Genomic DNA, 22,141 nt, shown 5'->3' on the forward strand with positions numbered 1-22,141 from the left:
GATGTGTTAAAGTGACTCATATATTCTTGCAAATTCCAAATGTACTTTACAAAAAAACTCAAGTGAGATAGCTTAAGCCCTTCAAGCCATGCTTAAGAAATTGAGTTTTATCAGATGGAGCGCATAACCTGACACACATTAGGAAAGCAGCTGAATCCTCAACGAAAAAGAAATCCTCAAGCAGTAATATACTGTTTCAGTGTATCTGTAAACAAAATGCCTTTTCACTTCATAAAAAATTAAAAGTGAAACAATATATAAAATCTTTTCAAAAGTCAAGTCACAGACAATATAAAATGTGAAAGTAAACAACTTGACTTTTCAAATAAAGAAGAAAGGCCATCCCTTCCAAATAAGTATTCCCTAAAAACTGGCATGGCAATGATGCTTTCTTATACATTTTGAAAAGTTAACACATACATGCCAGGAATAGCCCTTCATTAATTTTTCTATCCATAGATGTTCCCATAGTAACAAATTTAACTTATGCTTTCTTTCAGTTCAGTGTAATATATTGACAACTTTATTATATTGGCCAGTTTCATTTCTGCTACTGCCAATTGAAAAGCTTGTTAGTCCTAAAGAAAGCACACTGTACAAGTGATTTTCCAAGTCAGGGTGCCAGAAAGGTGTCAAATTCCATTTCCCAACATTCCTAGCTCTAAAATAACATTTTTTTTTAACTCTTGGAATAAAGCCTTTATTACTAATAATAAAAACAATAAAATGATTAGTAATATGATTATTGCAGCTCTGCATATAAAATAATTTTTAAAAATAAAATCTGGGGAAGAAAACCCACCTCACTTCTATGGTAGAGTAAAATCTTGCTAACAGTTGACAAGGGCATGAAGAAAGGGAGGGAAGGAATAAATTAAAAAGAAAGTAATAACTAGACATTTCTAATTAATCATTCCTTGTTTTCATGTCTTATCATCTCCCATTAACATTCTAATGTTTCCTTAAATTGTTAATGAATGCCCTACAGTAATCACTATTCAAAAAAGTAATGAGTTGGCATAAATGCAAATGAAAGTACTGCAACATAAATGAACAAGTGAGCCTACTGGTGCTTGCTGTCATTAAGGGGCAGCCACAGCCAAGCTCCAGCCACTTTCTGCCACAAGGGAATATGAACTTAACAGTAGCAGATCTTCCTGGTGTTCAAAAGAAGCCAGAAATCTGCATTTTTATGTAAAAATCTCCTAGTTTTAAAATATTGACTTTTTTTAAAAAATTTGGTCCCAAGCTGCATGTCTATAGTTGGATCCAGCTAGTCTCCAGTTTACATGCTCTGGCTTATATAGAAATTCTCATCCTCACAATATGATTCTAAAATATCATCGCGAAGCTCCTCCTGTGGTTAGAGAATGTGATTAAAAGCAGAGAGTCATGGTGCTGTCATTGCTCCCTGTACCCTGGATGGACCTCTAGGACAATGTCTGCATCACCTTGTTTAGAAATCTGTCTACTACCACCAGACTGGAAATTTTTGTAGGCAGAGCCACACCTTATTTGTCTTAGTTTCACAAGCGCTTGGCACATAGAAAGCACAAAACAAACATATTTGAATGAATGAATAAGTGAAGGAATAAATACACACCAAATGAATGTACTCTCTGTAAATCTCTTCTAATCTATTTTGTCCAATATGTAACTCAGTGAAAAGATTGTTTTTAGTAATTCTACATTGTAATAATGAGTTACTCTATAACCTAGTAGAAGAAATGGCTGCAGAGATTAATGGTTACATGAATTAAGGGCAGGCTTTCTGAATTTCCATCGCTCCATTAAAGTCGAGAAACAAGTAATTCAAATAGCTGATAGGAGACGGAAAATAAATTTTAAGAGGGAAGAAAAGCAAGGAATGTCGATGAGAAGGGAGTCCCCTTACTGTTTCTATGTGATAACAAAAGATTCCTGTATTCATTGCAGACAGGTAATTCTGTAGTGGTTTGTGGTTGTAGATGTTATCATTGTTGTTTAAACTATGCTGTTTCTTTCCTACTGTATAACTCCCTACAAGTGAAGTGGCAAGTGGAGGTTTACAGGGGGACGAGGAATTCCTGATGCAGCTGGGTGGTAAGAACAAAAAGGAAAGTTCGTCCCATGCTGTTTCTATGCAAGCGGGAGTTTTCAGTCCAGGTTACAAGGAGGCCTGATTTAGAGTCCCTGTCATCCGTCAGCTGGCAGATATGCTTCTTTCTCTCCATTCCGTACACACACTGCTTCGCAGTGTAACCTTTTTTTCACTATAATCATTGAAACAAAAAATCTACGCTCTATACCTAGTACATCAATGTATCATCTTGGCTATAAAATCTATTTCTGGGTAACTCTCAGAGAACAACTCAGCAGGCACTCAATAGCTTAATTACCACCGAACAAGTAGGAACCATGAATAAGTTTTCTTCCCTGTGTGGAGTTTGGCAATGCAGACTTTATTTCACCACTGCAGAAGGCTGAAATTTTCTGAACCAACACTTGGTACCTATGAGCTGACACCTATGAGTAATGGCCTAGGGATGATGCAAGAGAATAATTGAAATGAGAACAGCTTGGGAAATGTATAATGCCAAAGTAAGCAGGTGAGGGAAGAAAGAAGAGAAGCTTGAGGGCCTAGTTCTAGCATAAAATATAAAAACATACCAGAATAGATGATGGCGTTGCCTGAAGACTTGAACTTTGGGTGTTCCAAACTAGATCTTCAGTTTGGTGACGCAAAACTCCTCTCACTGAGGAAAGAACAACATTAAAGAACATTTTTAGTTGAGGCCGTACTGTATTTGAGGTGCAGGGACAACTGAAAGCCAAGTTCTTCCTCTTCATAGTTTAGATTTTAGCAGAACATATGGGACACACTTACTTAGAAAATATTTATTACTTTATTCACATATTTTATTTATATTAGCACAATCTGCCTGAATTATAAGAATCTAACATAAAATAAAGATTATTCCCATTATTACATTTAGGACATCCTCTATTACTTCCTTTCCTTTCTCAAGTCAGTTTTTATTCTGTTCAAGATTCCTATGAAGCGCTTATTTTTAAATTAATTTTTAAGTAAAAAAGTTGTACTAAAATTTCAATTCATTTGGTTTATGCTAAGAATGGTAGAAAAGTATGCAAACATAATTGCCTTTTGGGAAGAAAGTACCTTTGAAAACTGAGCTAGGACACCAAAAATCTTTATCACTGTAATGATATTAAAGAGCAACATAGAGAGTAGATTACATAATTTAATTCAACAAAAATTTAATGAATCCTTGCTAGTTATCACAGACTTTACCAAAGTTGAGGCTATAAACATTAATAAAGCCAAGTTTCTCTTCTGGAAGCATTGCATATATCAGGGAAATAAACACAAATTCTAAAACAATGTAAGGGGCATATATAAAATGTATGGTGACACAGACAAAGAAGCAGCTGATTTTGCCCACAGGGGAGAGAAAATCAATAAAAGCTAAAAAGAAGGGATTGCCAGAAGAGTGATCTGGTGTATGCAACCAAAAATAGAAGTAGAGTCTCTTTATCCACCTGTTCCCACTGGCCTGACATAACAGGAATCAAGCAAAGGTCAAAAACCCTATTTGGCTTACGTATTTTCCAAAACTTTTAAAAACTGAGTATACAATTATCTTGTCTTCTATGAAAAATAAGCTCCACAAGATCAAGAAGTGATATGGTTTGTCTCTATGATGTCCCCACCCACATCTCATGTTGAGTTGCGATCCCAAGTGCTGGAAGTGGGGCCTGGTGGAAGGTGATTGGATCATGGGGGCAGATTTCCTCTTTGCTGTTCTCGTGACAGTAAGTGAGTCCTGATGAGATCTAGTTGTTTAAAAGTGTGTGGCACTTCTCTCTCTCCCTCTCTCTGTCTCTGTCTCTTCCCCTGCCTCCCTTCTGCTCCACCATGGCAAGACGTGCTTGCTTGCCCTTCACCTCTTCACCTTCTGCCATGATTTTAAGTTTCCTGAGGCCTTCCGGCCATGCTTCCTGTACAGCCTGTGGAACTGTAAGTCAATTAAACCTCCTTTCTTCATACAGCCTCAGGTTCTATACAGCCTCAGGTTCTGTATAGCAGTGTGAGAATGCACTAATACAAGGAGGATCATATCTTCTGAGATAATGATCAAGTTACATAGAAAGCTGCCACAATTCAGAACTCTGAAGTTGGCCTGACAATAGAAATTTTAGAGACAACATTCTGAGTAATTGAAATATACATCTAATGAAAGCCTAAGGCACTTGAATTAGTTGGTATTAGATATTGTAAAGCTTTTGTTGAACTTGCTTACAAATTCTAAGAAAGTCGTTTACCTCTTTTCAGGACACCTTTATGAAAGTAGCTCCACCCACAGGCTCCACACAATAGGAAGATCTTGCAATACTGTTTGTGGATGTAGTTTACTAAGCAACCTCTGTTTATTGTAGACCTTAATCTTCATGCCATTCTCCTACCACGCCAGTTACTGACCTTGGTGTTTGCACCTTCTGCTCAATGTCGGTTCTTAACCCACTTAGGTCATGATCTCCTAACTATATCTTTTCTCTGTCTGATCCCAATATCCTGATTCCTAGAATCTTCTGCCCATATGCCGTCCCTATGGTTAGCCCCGGCTAATCTCTATTAGCATTGCCAGAGGGACTTCAGCAGTTTCAGATTATAACAAGCTTCTTATCTGTTCACTGTTTTATCTAGCCCTAGTATTCCAGCAGAGATTCAACAACGACAAAGGAGTGAGCGCAGGATACCTACTCCAAAATATAAAAGCTCCCTAATGTTTAAGAATGAATGGTTCTATATCACTCTCATCCACTGAAGAGAGTGTTTCTCCATCTTAAAGTCCTATGTAATTCATATAAAGCCCAGACCACTTTGTGACCCTGTCCCAGCAGAGTGTCACATTAAAAAAAACGGTTGGTCCAGCAGCCAAAATAAGTTGAAAGCAATGTAAAGTTTTGGTCTGGAAAAAAGAAAGAAAGAAAAGAGAAGAAAAGAAAAGGAAGAAAGAGAGAGAGAAAGAAAGAGAGAGAGAGAGAAAGACAGAGACAGAGACAAAATCGTATTTGGGAAAAAGATATTAAATCACATGCAGTAAAATTTTATTAAAAATTTTTTCTCTCCCTTTCCCTTTCTCACTTTCTCTGTCTCTTTCACACACACACATATACACAAATACACACACACACACACACACACACACACAACTGCCTGGAAAGACAAGACTCTTCTTTGTCTCTCTAAAACTTCTCCTTCCCTACCTTGCCTTTTAAATCTACTATTCTCTTTGATTATTAATTTTCTGATCCTCTTCCTGTGTAAATCCAACAAGCGTCTCTGGCTTCTCTAGTGTCTATTTTTGTTTATTTGTTACACACACACACGCACGCACACACGCGCGCACACACGTGCGCACGCACACACGCACGCACACACACGCGCACACGCACGCACACACACACGCACACACACGCGCACACGGCTAGGTAATAGCTGCCTGAAAGGACAGGACAGAGGCTCTTTTCTCTTTAAAATGTGTGGCAGCTACAGAGGCTGTAAAAATGCATCATTAGTATTGCCTCACTTGTAGATTTTCCTCCTCGGCAGCTGGTACTTCTTCCCTGCTGTCACTTCAGTAATGCATATTCCACTGAACATTTTAAAGGCTAAACTACCAATGAGTAAAGAAATCATGGAGAATAGAAGCAAATGCAAAGTAGCAAGTGAGTTAGCAGGATACCGTGGCTCTGATGAGTTAAGATGCTGCATACTAGTAGCCAGAATCTTAGCAAGTTTTAAGTCCAAGGTTCACTGGGCACCCTGTAGCCTCCAAATCCAGGTTAAACACCCTCTTCTTCACGATCTGTCATATCCCCCTGTTTATTATGGATCATAACAGGATCTCCACAGTGATCTGAATTTAAAGTCAGTATTGGATTATCCGGGATTCCGCACGGCACCCATTATCACTTCTTCTTTGACCTAGATCTCCCATTGCCTTTCTTGAGCTCTTCCTTTTTTCCTATACTTTGATGTTTAAGCCTTTACTAGCTGACTTACCTCAGAGAGTTCATGTCTCAGTTGTCAGGGAAGCATTATGGCCTGTTTCAGTACATACTTCCAAGTGCTACTTTCCTTTTTCTTATACTTTGCTCCTATTTCTCTAAACGATTTCTAACTGCCACTTTCCACACTCTGTGGCCTTTTGTCTAAAAATATTCCAGAAAGCCCCTGATTAATCTATCCAAAAGAGCTGCGCGGCTAAAGCTCCATTCATATCAGGTTGACTCCTACCGCATAAAGTCTACAGAATGGTCAGAACTTTATATATTTCGGGAAATTAGTTTACTCCAGGGCATACCGGAAAAGAAACTATACAAGGACTTCATGATGGATATGAAACTCACCATTGATAAGTTGCAGGGAATCAGGATCTGGATTCAAGGAAGAGTTCCCCAGCAAAAAATTCTGCTGCAATGTCTCAGCAATATAATCTCTGAAGTTACTGATTGTATAAACAACAGTGGGTTTATCGTCCAGTTCCACAAGGCCATGGTTTTCCACCTTGTTGGAGTGAAGGCTGATGAGGTCCCAGGTGGTATTGCTAATGGCCTCACCGTTGAAGGTAACTGCATAGTAAACATCTACGCCACTATGGATGGAAAGAGAGAACAGATTAGGTTCAGCTAAGGAAGCACAAAGAAAGGAGCATTGAACCCATGAAGAAACAAATATTGGACCCAGAGGGGGAGTCTCAAAGAGCATGGATTCCATCACTTTTCTCTGAAAACCCTGGACAACCTTTTGCCATCCTCTCCTCCTTCCCAGAGAATGAGGGGTCATAGCTCTAAGAATAGGGAAAAGAATTGTAAGGAGGCCACAGAGGCAACCCTGCAGAAAGATCTGAGCATCTTCTTCCCCTACGTTCTCACTTCTTTCCTCTTTTTTTTTTTTTTTTTTTTTTTTTAATTTATTTATTATTATTAAACTTCAAGTTGTAGGGTACATGTGCACAACGTGCAGGTTTGCTACATATGTATACTTGTGCCATGTTGGTGTGCTGCACCCATCAACTCGTCACTTACATCAGGTATAACTCCCAATGCAATCCCTCCCCCCTCCCCCCTCCCCATGATAGGCCCCGGTGTGTGATGTTCCCCTTCCCGAGTCCAAGTGATCTCATTGTTCAGTTCCCACCTACGAGTGAGAACATGCGGTGTTTGGTTTTCTGTTCTTGTGATAGTTTGCTAAGAATGATGGTTTCCAGCTGCATCCATGTCCCTACAAAGGACACAAACTCATCCTTTTTTATGGCTGCATAGTATTCCATGGTGTATATGTGCCACATTTTCTTAATCCAATCTGTCACTGATGGACATTTGGGTTGATTCCAAGTCTTTGCTATTGTGAATAGTGCTGCAATAAACATACGTGTGCATGTGTCCTTATAGCAGCATAATTTATAATCCTTTGGGTATATACCCAGTAATGGGATGGCTGGGTCATATGGTACATCTAGTTCTAGATCCTTGAGGAATCGCCATACTGTTTTCCATAATGGTTGAACTAGTTTACAATCCCACCAACAGTGTAAAAGTGTTCCTATTTCTCCACATCCTCTCCAGCACCTGTTGTTTCCTGACTTTTTAATGATCGCCATTCTAACTGGTGTGAGATGGTATCTCATTGTGGTTTTGATTTGCATTTCTCTGATGGCCAGTGATGATGAGCATTTTTTCATGTGTCTGTTGGCTGTATGAATGTCTTCTTTTGAGAAATGTCTGTTCATATCCTTTGCCCACTTTTGGATGGGGTTGTTTGTTTTTTTCTTGTAAATTTGTTTGAGTTCTTTGTAGGTTCTGGATATTAGCCCTTTGTCAGACGAGTAGATTGCAAAAATTTTCTCCCATTCTGTAGGTTGCCTGTTCACTCTGATGGTAGTTTCTTTTGCTGTGCAGAAGCTCTTTAGTTTGATGAGATCCCATTTGTCAATTTTGGCTTTTGTTGCCGTTGCTTTTGGTGTTTTAGACATGAAGTCTTTGCCCATGCCTATGTCCTGAATGGTACTACCTAGGTTTTCCTCTAGGATTTTTATGGTATTAGGTCTAACATTTAAGTCTCTAATCCATCTTGAATTAATTTTCGTATAAGGAGTAAGGAAAGGATCCAGTTTCAGCTTTCTACTTATGGCTAGCCAGTTTTCCCAGCACCATTTATTAAATAGGGAATCCTTTCCCCATTTCTTGTTTCTCTCAGGTTTGTCAAAGATCAGATGGCTGTAGATGTGTGGTATTATTTCTGAGGACTCTGTTCTGTTCCATTGGTCTATATCTCTGTTTTGGTACCAGTACCATGCTGTTTTGGTTACTGTAGCCTTGTAGTATAGTTTGAAGTCAGGTAGCGTGATGCCTCCAGCTTTGTTCTTTTGACTTAGGATTGTCTTGGAGATGCGGGCTCTTTTTTGGTTCCATATGAACTTTAAAGCAGTTTTTTCCAATTCTGTGAAGAAGCTCATTGGTAGCTTGATGGGGATGGCATTGAATCTATAAATTACCTTGGGCAGTATGGCCATTTTCACGATATTGATTCTTCCTATCCATGAGCATGGTATGTTCTTCCATTTGTTTGTGTCCTCTTTTATTTCACTGAGCAGTGGTTTGTAGTTCTCCTTGAAGAGGTCCTTTACATCCCTTGGAAGTTGGATTCCTAGGTATTTTATTCTCTTTGAAGCAATTGTGAATGGAAGTTCATTCCTGATTTGGCTCTCTGTTTGACTGTCACTGGTGTATAAGAATGCTTGTGATTTTTGCACATTAATTTTGTATCCTGAGACTTTGCTGAAGTTGCTGATCAGCTTAAGGAGATTTTGGGCTGAGACAATGGGGTTTTCTAAATATACAATCATGTCGTCTGCAAACAGGGACAATTTGACTTCTTCTTTTCCTAACTGAATCCCCTTGATTTCTTTCTCTTGCCTGATTGCCCTAGCCAGAACTTCCAACACTATGTTGAATAGGAGTGGTGAGAGAGGGCATCCCTGTCTTGTGCCAGTTTTCAAAGGGAATTTTTCCAGTTTTTGCCCATTCAGTATGATATTGGCTGTGGGTTTGTCATAAATAGCTCTTATGATTTTGAGGTACGTTCCATCAATACCGAATTTATTGAGTGTTTTTAGCATGAAGGGCTGTTGAATTTTGTCAAAAGCCTTTTCTGCATCTATTGAGATAATGATGTGGTTCTTGTCTTTGGTTCTGTTTATATGCTGGATTATGTTTATTGATTTGCGAATGTTGAACCAGCCTTGCATCCCAGGGATGAAGCCCACTTGATCATGGTGGATAAGCTTTTTGATGTGCTGCTGAATCCGGTTTGCCAGTATTTTATTGAGGATTTTTGCATCGATGTTCATCAGGGATATTGGTCTAAAATTCTCTTTTTTTGTTGTGTCTCTGCCAGGCTTTGGTATCAGGATGATGTTGGCCTCATAAAATGAGTTAGGGAGGATTCCCTCTTTTTCTATTGATTGGAATAGTTTCAGAAGGAATGGTACCAGCTCCTCCTTGTACCTCTGGTAGAATTCAGCTGTGAATCCATCTGGTCCTGGACTTTTTTTGGTTGGTAGGCTATTAATTATTGCCTCAATTTCAGAGCCTACTATTGGTCTATTCAGGGATTCAACTTCTTCCTGGTTTAGTCTTGGAAGAGTGTAAGTGTCCAGGAAATTATCCATTTCTTCTAGATTTTCCAGTTTATTTGCGTAGAGGTGTTTATAATATTCTCTGATGGTAGTTTGTATTTCTGTGGGGTCGGTGGTGATATCCCCTTTATCATTTTTAATTGCGTCGATTTGATTCTTCTCTCTTTTCTTCTTTATTAGTCTTGCTAGTGGTCTGTCAATTTTGTTGATCTTTTCAAAAAACCAACTCCTGGATTCATTGATTTTTTGGAGGGTTTTTTGTGTCTCTATCTCCTTCAGTTCTGCTCTGATCTTAGTTATTTCTTGCCTTCTGCTAGCTTTCGAATGTGTTTGCTCTTGCTTCTCTAGTTCTTTTAATTGCAATGTTAGAGTGTCAATTTTAGATCTTTCCTGCTTTCTCTTGTGGGCATTTAGTGCTATAAATTTCCCTCTACACACTGCTTTAAATGTGTCCCAGAGATTCTGGTATGTTGTATCTTTGTTCTCATTGGTTTCAAAGAACATCTTTATTTCTGCCTTCATTTCGTTATGTACCCAGTAGTCATTCAGGAGCAGGTTGTTCAGTTTCCATGTAGTTGAGCGGTTTTGATTGAGTTTCTTAGTCCTGAGTTCTAATTTGATTGCACTGTGGTCTGAGAGACAGTTTGTTATAATTTCTGTTCTTGTACATTTGCTGAGGAGTGCTTTACTTCCAATTACGTGGTCAATTTTGGAGTAAGTACGATGTGGTGCTGAGAAGAATGTATATTCTGTTGATTTGGGGTGGAGAGTTCTATAGATGTCTATTAGGTCTGCTTGCTGCAGAGATGAGTTCAATTCCTGGATATCCTTGTTAACTTTCTGTCTCGTTGATCTGTCTAATGTTGACAGTGGAGTGTTGAAGTCTCCCATTATTATTGTATGGGAGTCTAAGTCTCTTTGTAAGCCTCTAAGGACTTGCTTTATGAATCTGGGTGCTCCTGTATTGGGTGCATATATATTTAGGATAGTTAGCTCTTCCTGTTGAATTGATCCCTTTACCATTAGGTAATGGCCTTCTTTGTCTCTTTTGATCTTTGATGGTTTAAAGTCTGTTTTATCAGAGACTAGTATTGCAACCCCCGCTTTTTTGTGTTCTCCATTTGCTTGGTAAATCTTCCTCCATCCCTTTATTTTGAGCCTATGTATGTCTCTGCGTGTGAGATGGGTCTCCTGAATACAGCAGACTGATGGATCTTGACTCTTTATCCAGTTTGCCAGTCTGTGTCTTTTAATTGGAGCATTTAGTCCATTTACATTTAAGGTTAAGATTGTTATGTGTGAACTTGATCCTGCCATTATGATATTAACTGGTTATTTTGCTCGTTAGTTGATGCAGTTTCTTCCTAGCCTTGATGGTCTTTACATTTTGGCATGTTTTTGCAATGGCTGGTACCGGTTGTTCCTTTCCATGTTTAGTGCTTCCTTCAGGGTCTCTTGTAAGGCAGGCCTAGTGGTGACAAAATCTCTAAGCATTTGCTTATCTGTAAAGGATTTTATTTCTCCTTCACTTATGAAACTTAGTTTGGCTGGATATAAAATTCTGGGTTTAAAATTCTTTTCTTTAAGAATGTTGAATATTGGCCCCCACTCTCTTCTGGCTTGAAGAGTTTCTGCCGAGAGATCTGCTGTTAGTCTGATGGGCTTCCCTTTGTGAGTAACCCGACCTTTCTCTCTGGCTGCCCTTAAGATTTTTTCCTTCATTTCAACTTTGGTGAATCTGGCAATTATGTGTCTTGGAGTTGCTCTTCTCGAGGAGTATCTTTGTGGCGTTCTCTGTATTTCCTGGATTTGAATGTTGGCCTGCCCTACTAGGTTGGGGAAGTTCTCCTGGATGATATCCTGAAGAGTGTTTTCCAACTTGGTTCCATTTTCCCCCTCACTTTCAGGCACCCCAATCAGACGTAGATTTGGTCTTTTTACATAATCCCATACTTCTTGCAGGCTTTGTTCATTTCTTTTTCTTCTTTTTTCTTTTGGTTTCTCTTCTCGCTTCATTTCATTCATTTGATCCTCCATCGCTGACATTCTTTCTTCCAGTTGATCGAGACGGTTACTGAAGCTTGTGCATTTGTCACTTATTTCTCGTGCCATGGTTTTCGTCTCTTTCATTTCGTTTGTGAGCTTCTCTGCATTAATTACTCTAGCCATTAATTCTTCCACTTTTTTTTCAAGATTTTTAGTTTCTTTGCGCTGGGTACGTAATTCCTCCTTTAGCTCTGAGAAATTTGATGGACTGAAGCCTTCTTCTCTCATCTCGTCGAAGTCATTCTCCGTCCAGCTTTGATCCGTTGCTGGCGATGAGCTGCGCTCCTTTGCCGGGGGAGATGCGCTCTTATTTTTTGAATTTCCAGCTTTTCTGCCCTGCTTTTTCCCCATCTTTGTGGTTTTATCTGCCTCTGGTCTTTGATGATGGTGATGTACTGATGGGGTTTTGGTGTAGGTGTCCTTCCTGTTTGATAGCTTTCCTTCTAACAGTCAGGATCCTCAGCTGTAGGTTGTAGCTGTAGGAGATTGCTTGAGGTCCACTCCAGACCCTGTTTGCCTGGGTATCAGCAGCAGAGGCTGCAGAAGATAGAATATTTCTGAACAGCGAGTGTACCTGTCTGATTCTTGCTTTGGAATCTTCCTCTCAGGGGTGTACTCCACCCTGTGAGGTGTGGTGTGTCAGACTGCCCCTAGTGGGGGATGTCTCCCAGTTAGGCTACTCAGGGGTCAGGGACCCACTTGAGCAGGGAGTCTGTCCCTTCTCAGATCTCAACCTCCGTGTTGGGAGATCCACTGCTCTCTTCAAAGCTGTCAGACAGAGTCGTTTGCGTCTGCAGAGCTGCTGCGTTTGTTATTATTTACTGTGCCCTGTCCCCAGAGGTGGAGTCTACAGAGACAGGCAGGTTTCCTTGAGCTGCTGTGAGCTCCACCCAGTTCGAGCTTCCCAGCAGCTTTGTTTACCTACTTAAGCCTCAGCAATGGCGGGCGCCCCTCCCCCAGCCTCGCTGCTGCCTTGCCGGTAGATCACAGACTGCTGTGCTAGCAATGAGGGAGGCTCCGTGGGTGTGGGACACTCCCGGCCAGGTGTGGGATATGATCTCCTGGTGTGCCTGTCTGCTTAAAGCGCAGTATTGGGGTGGGAGTTACCCGATTTTCCAGGTGTTGTGTGTCTCAGTTCCCCTGGCTAGGAAAAGGGATTCCCTTCCCCCTTGCGCTTTCCAGGTGAGGCAATGCCTCGCCCTGCTTCAGCTCTCGCTGGTCGGGCTGCAGCAGCTGACCAGCACCGATCGTCTGGCACTCCCCAGTGAGATGAACCCAGTACCTCAGTTGAAAATGCAGAAATCGCCGGTCTTCTGTGTCGCTCGCGCCGGGAGTTGGAGACTGGAGCTGTTCCTATTCGGCCATCTTACTTCTTTCCTCTTTCAAAGGCAAGTCCTCCGTCTTCACTGTCAGCCTACTTCTTCTTTTCCTATTAGCATGTCCCCCCCTGCCTTTTTAAAAACAGTCTTTCTAATTCCTCTTGACAGTGCAAAATCCTCTCACATCACTTCATTGTTGTTGTTAGATGAATTATGTACTGAAACATCGTTATCTATTGTGGTAGGAAAATTATGAAAAACTTGGTACTAAAGCAAATTGATGATTATTTTCCTTTCAAATGTTGTGCTGGAGTATTTTCTAATATGACAGTTCTTTCAGAAGACATACTTCGGTTTGATAACCCAGACAATTTACAGTTCTATAAAGTTTAAGACTAAATTGTAAAAAACTATTATGAAGTAATTTTTTTCTTGGCCTAGTAGGAAAAAAATCTCTAAAGTTATATTTTACTACCCTCCAGGGCATTAACCAATTTTGTATGCAACTTAGTAATCTGTTCCAAATTGACTATATGAATTTCTCTTTTTCAGATACTCTAGAAACAAGCTCTCTCTCTCTCTCTCTCTCTCTCTCTTTTTAAAGCTAACTCCCTTATTAGTGAATTATGTAAAACCTCAACAAGTACTAACAAACAGCACTTGTCTGGGAATTAGGCTTTTTCACCATCAACGTTTCCACAAGCAAAGAAAGAGGAGACTTCTTGGAACACAGGACAGAAAGACAGAAAATAAATAAGTATGAGTTGATGTGTTGACACTTTCTTAACTAGCCTTTTGGAGAAATAACATCAGAATATAAAATTTTAAACCAAATAAGAATACTCCTCTAGACTCCAACTCAGATTTCTCTAACTAAAAGCTAACAGTTTGTAAGTGCTGATAATGTGACAGGTATTTTACATGCTTTATCTCATTTAATTTTCATAATAACCTGATGAAAGATATTTTAGCTTCAGAATATTGTTGAGGAAACAAGCCCTTAGAGCAGTTAAAAGACTTCCTTTAGATTTCATAACATGTAATATGTGGCAGAGTCATAATTTCAACACAGATCTGTCCAACTCCAGCCCCTACATTCTGAACTACTATGCTACCCTCTCAGTAGCTTTAATTAAACTATTACCCAAAAAAGTAATTACGAGGACAGCTCAATACCAGTCATCACTGTGGCTTCCAGCCAGTCTCTGCAGCACATCCATCATAGGCAGTAAGTACCCAGCAAGCCACACCGAGATCCCTCCAGAGGAAAGGACAACACTACCTTCCAAGAGACCAATCACTCAAGGCAGACATGCAGTAAAAGCAATTCGCCAACTTCAGACATTCCACAGCAGCAAACTAGTCTCAAAACAAAGCATAAAAATAAAAAATGAAAAATTGAATAAAATTTAAACTAACATGCTTCTTCCTCTGAACTTATATATCCTCATGTATTTCTTTATTTTAGCCTTCATTGCTTTGTGCAAAGATTTTGTTCACAGTGACGGTGTCTCAGTCTCTCCTTGAGTTTCTATCCCCAGTGCTCAGTTTGGTGCCTAGCACAGAGAGGTACCCAGTGCCTACTAGATGAACAGAAATATATACTTGCCTGAATGTAAAAAGAAACCTGCAGCATAATCAAGGTATTTACAGATCTAAAGGAAAGTACCAACATAATAAGGATGACATCATAGAGTATAGGAAAAAAGAAATTAGTCAGCTCATTGATGTTACTAGTTAGTGGAAAGCTTCTGACCAGTATTTTGGGAGTTCCTTGGGAAATAGATCCCTAGATTGGACATGGCTACAATAAGCTATCATGGCTAGATGATACTGGCTGCTGAGATCATCCAACTTTCTCTTTTTGATTTCAAGCTTGTAAAAGAAACTTTTGATTATAACTCCCTACAAATTTTCCTATGAGGAAAGAATGCATGAGCCAGTCAATGCTATAATAATTGATTGGTCTGTTGGCACATATATTTCTCATTTTTAAATAGATCAATAGGCATCCTAGTGATTGTCTTTTATAGTTTGGTAAGCATGACTGGCCTCAAGAGACTTCTCCTTCCTGGGAGCACTGGTCTGGACCTGGCCTGGCCTACGCGGCACAGATCACACACCCTGGACTGCAGGGAAAGCCATAAAGGTGACACTCCCACCTGCCATACAAGCAAGCAGCCGGGCCTCTTTGATGTTCCTGTCTTACTCTGAGTGACGTCAATACTGTTTTCTTCCCAGATATGATAGGATACCTCTTCTAATGCAGTGGTTCAGGGCTCTTAAAAGTAATAACTGAGCACTTTGACACCCTGATGCTCTAAGTAGTAAAAACATCTGCTTGTCTCTAGAACTTCCCTCAATCCTCTAAGCAATGAAAGTATTTCAATTTTGCACATCTGAGAATGTAGATTCATAGGTAATTCCCAATATTATTTATAAAGAAATCAAATCAGTAAAATATGCTAAAATATCAAATGATGGTTACAAGATAGAATCAAACAATAAGAGGGTCACCTACTGATCAGAACTCATCACACCATATTCCCCCTTGCTCTTGATGAGCCTTCAGTCATTCTGATAGACTCGCAGACCATAGGCACCTGCTCTGTTTCTGGATCTTTGTACATACATTTCCTTCTCTCTGCAATGCCTGTTATTACCTCCCAGCCCTTATATCTTCCACATACACATGTACACACACATATAGATACCTTCTTCACCTGGCTATTTCTTTTTTACTTCAGCTTAGCTGTCATCTCCCAGGGAAACTTCTTTTTAACATGAAGACGTGATTGGTGCTCATGTTCTATCTCCCCACCAACTTTATAAGCACAATTATTTTTTGGCTCTATGTCTCCACCATCTAGCACAATGCCTGGCTCATAGTAGTTCAATATAGGCTTGTGAAAATAATGAAGAAACAAATGGTCAATTTTGTTCCCTAATGTAGGCAGATAAGACAATTGAATGTATGTCACTTAAACAACGGTACATGATATGCCTGACTTAATCTGAAGCATTTTCAGACTCTAAATATAACAGAGCAATTTTTAACCCTAAAGACATTCATATTAGCTTCATATATTTGTATCTTCTGGTTAATAATTTTAGAGACATTGTTTCCTGGCCACAGCCCAGCTCTGTGAGGATGTGCATGCTCTTCCAAGTCTTAGAGTGATGGACCATATCTACCTCTCCAGAAAGATGGGTTTCTTTTTGGGATTTTTGCACAACCTATTAAACTTACTTCTAGCATAACTATGACTCTAAGATTAAAAAAAAAAAACTATAAGAAAAAAAGAAAAACAGGGCGGAAGAAAGGTTATGTCAGTTAGCATTTCAGTTGGTTCTTAGGTTATGCAGAAAATCAGACAAGGAGAGTTAAGCATTTACTGGGAACCTACCATGTGCCTTGCATGACTTTTCAAATGATAGGGAAAAGATCAAGAGAAATGTTCCTGGATCAAGAAATCTATGCAAATCAGGCAGCCTGGAATAGATTACTGGTGTTACTCTTTATTGGCAAAATATTATTTGCCTCCCAATGTTTCCACTGGACATCTAAATATAATACTTCTATTATAATCTACCTTGTCTAGTACAGATAAGTTCATTAAAGAAGATAAAATGCCTCAGAGAGATGTTATAATTTGTTACCATGTTTTTGTCCTGGAAAGAGAACTCAAATAAGTGCTTGAGATACCAGAAAACCATCTATTTTGAGGGCCAAGAACATCACTGTGACCCAGAACAGACTGAGTTCTGGCATGGTAACGGAGTACAAAGATATCTCAGGATGAGGGACAGAATAAAAGAAAACCGAGAGGCCAAGGAAATTCATGAGAAGCAGAATACATACTGGCAGATAAAATAGTATCTGATTGAAGAAAGCTGTGCTGGCTCTCCACACTTAGCAACTCCAAGTTAACTAACCACCACTGGATCATCATCTTTCATCTTTTGAACTGGACTCAGGCAGCTGCTATATTGAGGAGAGTTTCTGTGTCTGACAGCTATTTCCAAAGACATCAATCATGTGGAGGTGAAATTTACCTTTTCTTATTCTCTCCCCTCAGATGCCCTGATTGGCTGTTTGATGCATATATATTTTAAAACTTAAAAATAGTGCTATCACATTTCATCAAGATCAACCAAAATAAGGATATTTTGGAGAAACTCAGACATCTCTTCTTTAATAACTTCTTCTAGGAAGAAGATACATACTGAAAAGATCTGAAGCTAAATACATAAATTGGGTGTACCAGATAGATATATTGTTGATTCACTTCAAATACATACTACTAAATTAACTAATGAGGACATATTTCCAAAGACATCAATCATGTGGAGGTGAAGTTTACCCTTTCTTATTCTCTCCCCTCAGATGCCCTGATTGGTTGTTTGATGCATATATATTTTAAAAATTAAAAATAGTGCTATCATATTTCATCAAGGTCAACCAAAATAAGGATATTTTGGAGAAACTCAGACATCTCTTCTTTTGTAGCTTCTTCTAGGAAGTAGATACATATTGAAAAAGCCTGAAGCTAAATAAATAAATTGGGTATACCAGATGGATATGTTGTTGATTCACTTTAAATGCATACTACTAAATTAACATAATGAGTACATTTTAAAAGAGGTGCACAGCAAATAAAAAACTTCATGTGCATATAAATGCTTATGAAGAGAGAGAGAGAAACAGCATATTATATATCCTATAGACTATCTCAGTGCTATACATTCATTTATACACAGCTCAGAATATAAATCCACCCAAAAGTTACAAATAAATTTTATCAGCTGGTTAATTCCTGACAATGCTGAATAATTTTGAAAACTGTACCTAGGTTAGCAATTGTGGGTGACATCAGTAATATGACTGACTAGAGACACCTGGCACTCATCCCCACACTACAAGAAAGGATCAAAGCAACCATAAAAATAAACAATGAGAGAAGAAATAAGGAACAAAGAATATACAAAACAACTAGAAAACAAACAACAAAATGACAGAAGTTCTCAACTGTGAATTACAACCTTTAAGTTAAATAGGTTAAATTCTCCATTTAAAATGTATTGACTGGCTGAAAGGATTAAAAAAAAAAAAAAAAAGACAAACTATATGCTGCCAACAAGAAACTTACATGACCTATAAAGACACATAAAGATCTAAAGTGAAGGGATGGAAGCATATATCCCACACAAACAGAAACCAAAAGCAAGTGGGAGTAACCATGCTTAGAAAAAACAAACTTCAAGTTGAAAGTTGAAAAAAGAGACAAAGAAGGACATTATATAATAACAAAGGAATCCATTCAGCAAGAAAATATAACAATTATAAATATACCTGCGCCCAAAATGGAGCACCAAGATATATAAAGCAACTATTATTAGATCTAAACAGAGAGATAGACCCCAATATAATAACAGTTGAGGACTTCAACACCCCATTATCTCCCTAGAACAAATCATCTAGAAAGAAAAATCAACAAAGGAATACCAGATTTAAACTGCACCACAGACTAAGTGGCCCTCACAGGCATTTACAGAACATTTCACTGAACAGATGCACAGCTGCAGAATACACACTGTTTTCATTAGTACATGGAATATTTTCCATGATTGACCATATGTTAAGACACAGAACAAGTCTCAAAAAAAAATTTTTATCAAAATTATATCAAGTATCTTATCTGACCACAATGGAATTATACTAGAAATCAAAACAAGAGACAAATTTAAAACTATACAAATAAAGGAAAGTTAAACAATATGCTCCTAAATGATCAATGGGTGAAGAAATTTAAAATAAAAACAAAATATTCCATGTAACAAATGAAAATAGAAACACAACATACCAAAACCTGTGGGACACAGCAAAAGCAGTAGTAAGAGGCAAGTTTATAGCAATAAATATCTACATCAAACAACCAAAACAATTTCAAATAAACAACTTAACAATGCATCTCAAATAACTAGAAAGGCAAAAACAAACCAAACCAAAAAATTAGTAGCAGGAAAAAAAATAATAAAGATCAGAGCAGAAATAAAAGACATGGATACCAAAATAAATATACAAAAGAGTAACAAAACAAACAGTTGGTTTTTTGAATAGGTAAAAATCAGCAAACCATTAGCTAGACTAATGGTCTATAGCATTCTACCATTACTCAAAGTAATCTACAGATTCAAAAAAAGAGAGATAGAGGACCCAAACAAATAAAATCAGAAATGAAAAAGCAGACATCACATCAAATACCACAGAAATGGAAAGGATAATTACAGACCACTCTGAATAACCATATGCCAATAAATTTGAAAACCTAGTGGAAATAAATTCCTGAACACATATAACCTACCAAAATTGAACCAAAAAGAAACAGAAAACCTGAGCAGACCAACAACAAGTAACAAGATTAAATCAGTAACAAAAAGTCTACTGAAAAAGAAAAGTTCAGGACTGGATGACTTCACCACTGAATTCTACTGAACCTTTAAAGAAGAATGAATACCAATTCTTCTGAAATTATTCCACAAAATTAAAGCAGAAAATTTTAATTATTCCAAAACCAGACACGCACATGACAAAAATTGAAAACTACCAGGCAAAATCCCTGATGAACACAGATGCAAAAATCCTCAACAAAATATTAGCAAATCAAATCCAATAGCCCCTCAAAAAGATAATACACCATGACCAAGTAGGATTTATCCCAGGAATGCAAGGATTGTTCAACATATGCAAATCAATAAGGATGATACATCACATCAGCAGAATGAAGGATAAAAACCATATGATCATCATAATGACACAGAAAAACTATTTAATAAAATTAAACATGCCTTCATGATTAAAACCCTCAAAAAATTAGGTAGAGGAAAAGCACCTCAATACAATAAAATCCACATATGACAATGACACAGCTAACATCATACTGCATGGGGAAAAGTTGGAAGCATTTCCTCTAGGAACTGGAACAAGGCAAGAATGCCCAGTTTTACCACTGCTGTTCAACACAGTACCAGAAGTCCTATCCAGAGCAATCAAGCAAAAGAAATAAATAAAAGGCATACAAGTTGGAAAAGAGGAAGTCAAATTATCCCTGTTTGCCGAACATGTGGTCTTACACTGAGAAAAACCCGAAGACGCCATTTAAAAAACTCCTAGATTTGATGAATGAATTTAGTAAGGTTGCAGGATACAAAATCAACTTACAAGAATCCCGTGGCATTTCTATACACAAGTAACAATTTAGCTGAGAAAAAAAAAGGCAATCCCATTTACAATAGCTACAAGAAAAATAAAATACGTAAAAATAAATTTAACCAAGCAGGTAAAAGACCTCTGCAAGAAAAACTACAAAACACTGATGAAAGAAATTAAAAGGGATACAAAAAAATGGGAAAACATCCCATTCTCCTGCATCAGAAGAATTAAAATTGTTACAATGACCATACTACTCAAAGCAATCTACAGATTTGAAGCAATCCTTATCAAAATGCCAATGACATTCTTCACAGAAATAGAAAAGAAAGTCTTAAAATTGGTATGGAACCACAAAAGACCCCAAATAGCCAAAGCAATCCTGAGAAAAAATAACAAAGCTGAAGGTATGTATCATACTACTAGACTTCAAATAAAGTACAAAGTTGTAGTCATCAAAACAGCCTGGTACTAGCAATAAAAACAGACACACAGATCAATGGAACAGCATAGAGAATACAGAAATCAATCCATATATACAACCAATTGATTTTTGGCAAAAGTGTCAAGAACATATACTGCAGGAAGGACACTCTCTTCAATGAATAGTGCTGGGAAAACTGGATATCCATATGCAGAAGAATGAAACTAGACCCCTCAGTTCTCACTCTATACAAAAAAATCCACTCAAAATGGATCAAAGACCTAAATGTCAGACTTGAAAAACTATCAAATACTAGAAGAAAACATTGGGAAAACACTTCAGGACCTTGGTCTTGAAAAAGATTTTATGAATAAGACCTCAGAGGCATAGGCAACAAAAACAAAAATAAACAAATGGAATCATATTAAACTAAAAAGCTTGTGCACAGCAAAGGAAACAATCAACAGAGTGAAAAGGTAACCTGCAGAATGAAAGAAAATATTTGCAAACTATTTATCTGACATGGGATCAATATCCAGAATACAGAAGAAACTCAAATACCTCCACAGCAAAATAATAATCCAATTTAAAAATGTGCAAATGATCCGAATCGACGCTTCTCAAAAGAAAACATAGAAATGGCCAAAAAATATATTTTAAAATGCTCAACATGTTCATCAACAGGGATATGCAAATCAAAACCAAAATGAAGTATCATCTAATGCCAGTTAGGATAGCTATTATCAAAAAGACAAAAAATAGCAAATGCTAGTGAGGATCCAGAGAAAGGGGATTCTTACATACTTCTGGCGGGAATGTAAACTTGAATAGCCACGGTGGAAAACAATATGGAAGTTCCTCAGAAAACTACAAATGGAACTACCATATGATCCAGCAATCCCACTACTGGGCATTTATTCAAAGGGAAGGAAATTAGTATATCAAAGAGATATCCACACACCCATGTTTGTTTATTTCAGCACTACTCACAACAGCCAAGATATGGGGTCAACCTGGCTGTCCAACAACAGATGAATGAATTAAGAAAATGTGGTATACATAAGCAACCAAGTAGTTTAGCTTCCAAACCCATTTTTTTTTCTGAGACGGAGTCTCGCAGTACCGCCTAGGCTGGAGGGCAGTGGCGCGATCTCGGCTCACTGCAAGCTCCGCCTCCTGGGTTCACGCCATTCTCCTGCCTCAGCCTCCAGAGCAACTGGGACCACAGGCGCCCACCACCACGCCCGGCTAATTTTTTGCATTTTGTAGTAGAGATGGGGTTTCACCGTGTTAGCCAGATTACCGGTGTGAGCCACCCTGCCCGGCCCCAAATGCATTTTAAAACATTTTTTCTCTTCTCCTTTCTTCCCAGTCTCAAGTTGTAACCTTGAAACAAACTGTAGGAGCCTTTTCCCCCTTAGTTTTAAAATACAGCCCT

General features: G+C 38.4%; 1 protein-coding gene across 1 annotated transcript in view; it reads right to left on the reverse strand.

Annotated features, from left to right (window-relative positions):
* IMPG2 (interphotoreceptor matrix proteoglycan 2) overlaps positions 1-22,141 on the reverse strand; it is a 101,623-nt gene that overhangs the window by 22,658 nt on the left and 56,824 nt on the right. Inside the window, exons 10-11 of the mRNA XM_038002433.2 lie at positions 6,415-6,659; positions 2,650-2,735 (exon numbers count right to left, since the gene is read on the reverse strand). Coding sequence (XP_037858361.1) covers positions 2,650-2,735; positions 6,415-6,659 — 331 coding nt within the window. The remainder of the gene's footprint in view (positions 1-2,649; positions 2,736-6,414; positions 6,660-22,141) is intronic.

Source organism: Chlorocebus sabaeus, chromosome 22 (assembly GCF_047675955.1).
Source record: "Chlorocebus sabaeus isolate Y175 chromosome 22, mChlSab1.0.hap1, whole genome shotgun sequence".
Classification (NCBI taxonomy): domain Eukaryota; kingdom Metazoa; phylum Chordata; class Mammalia; order Primates; family Cercopithecidae; genus Chlorocebus; species Chlorocebus sabaeus.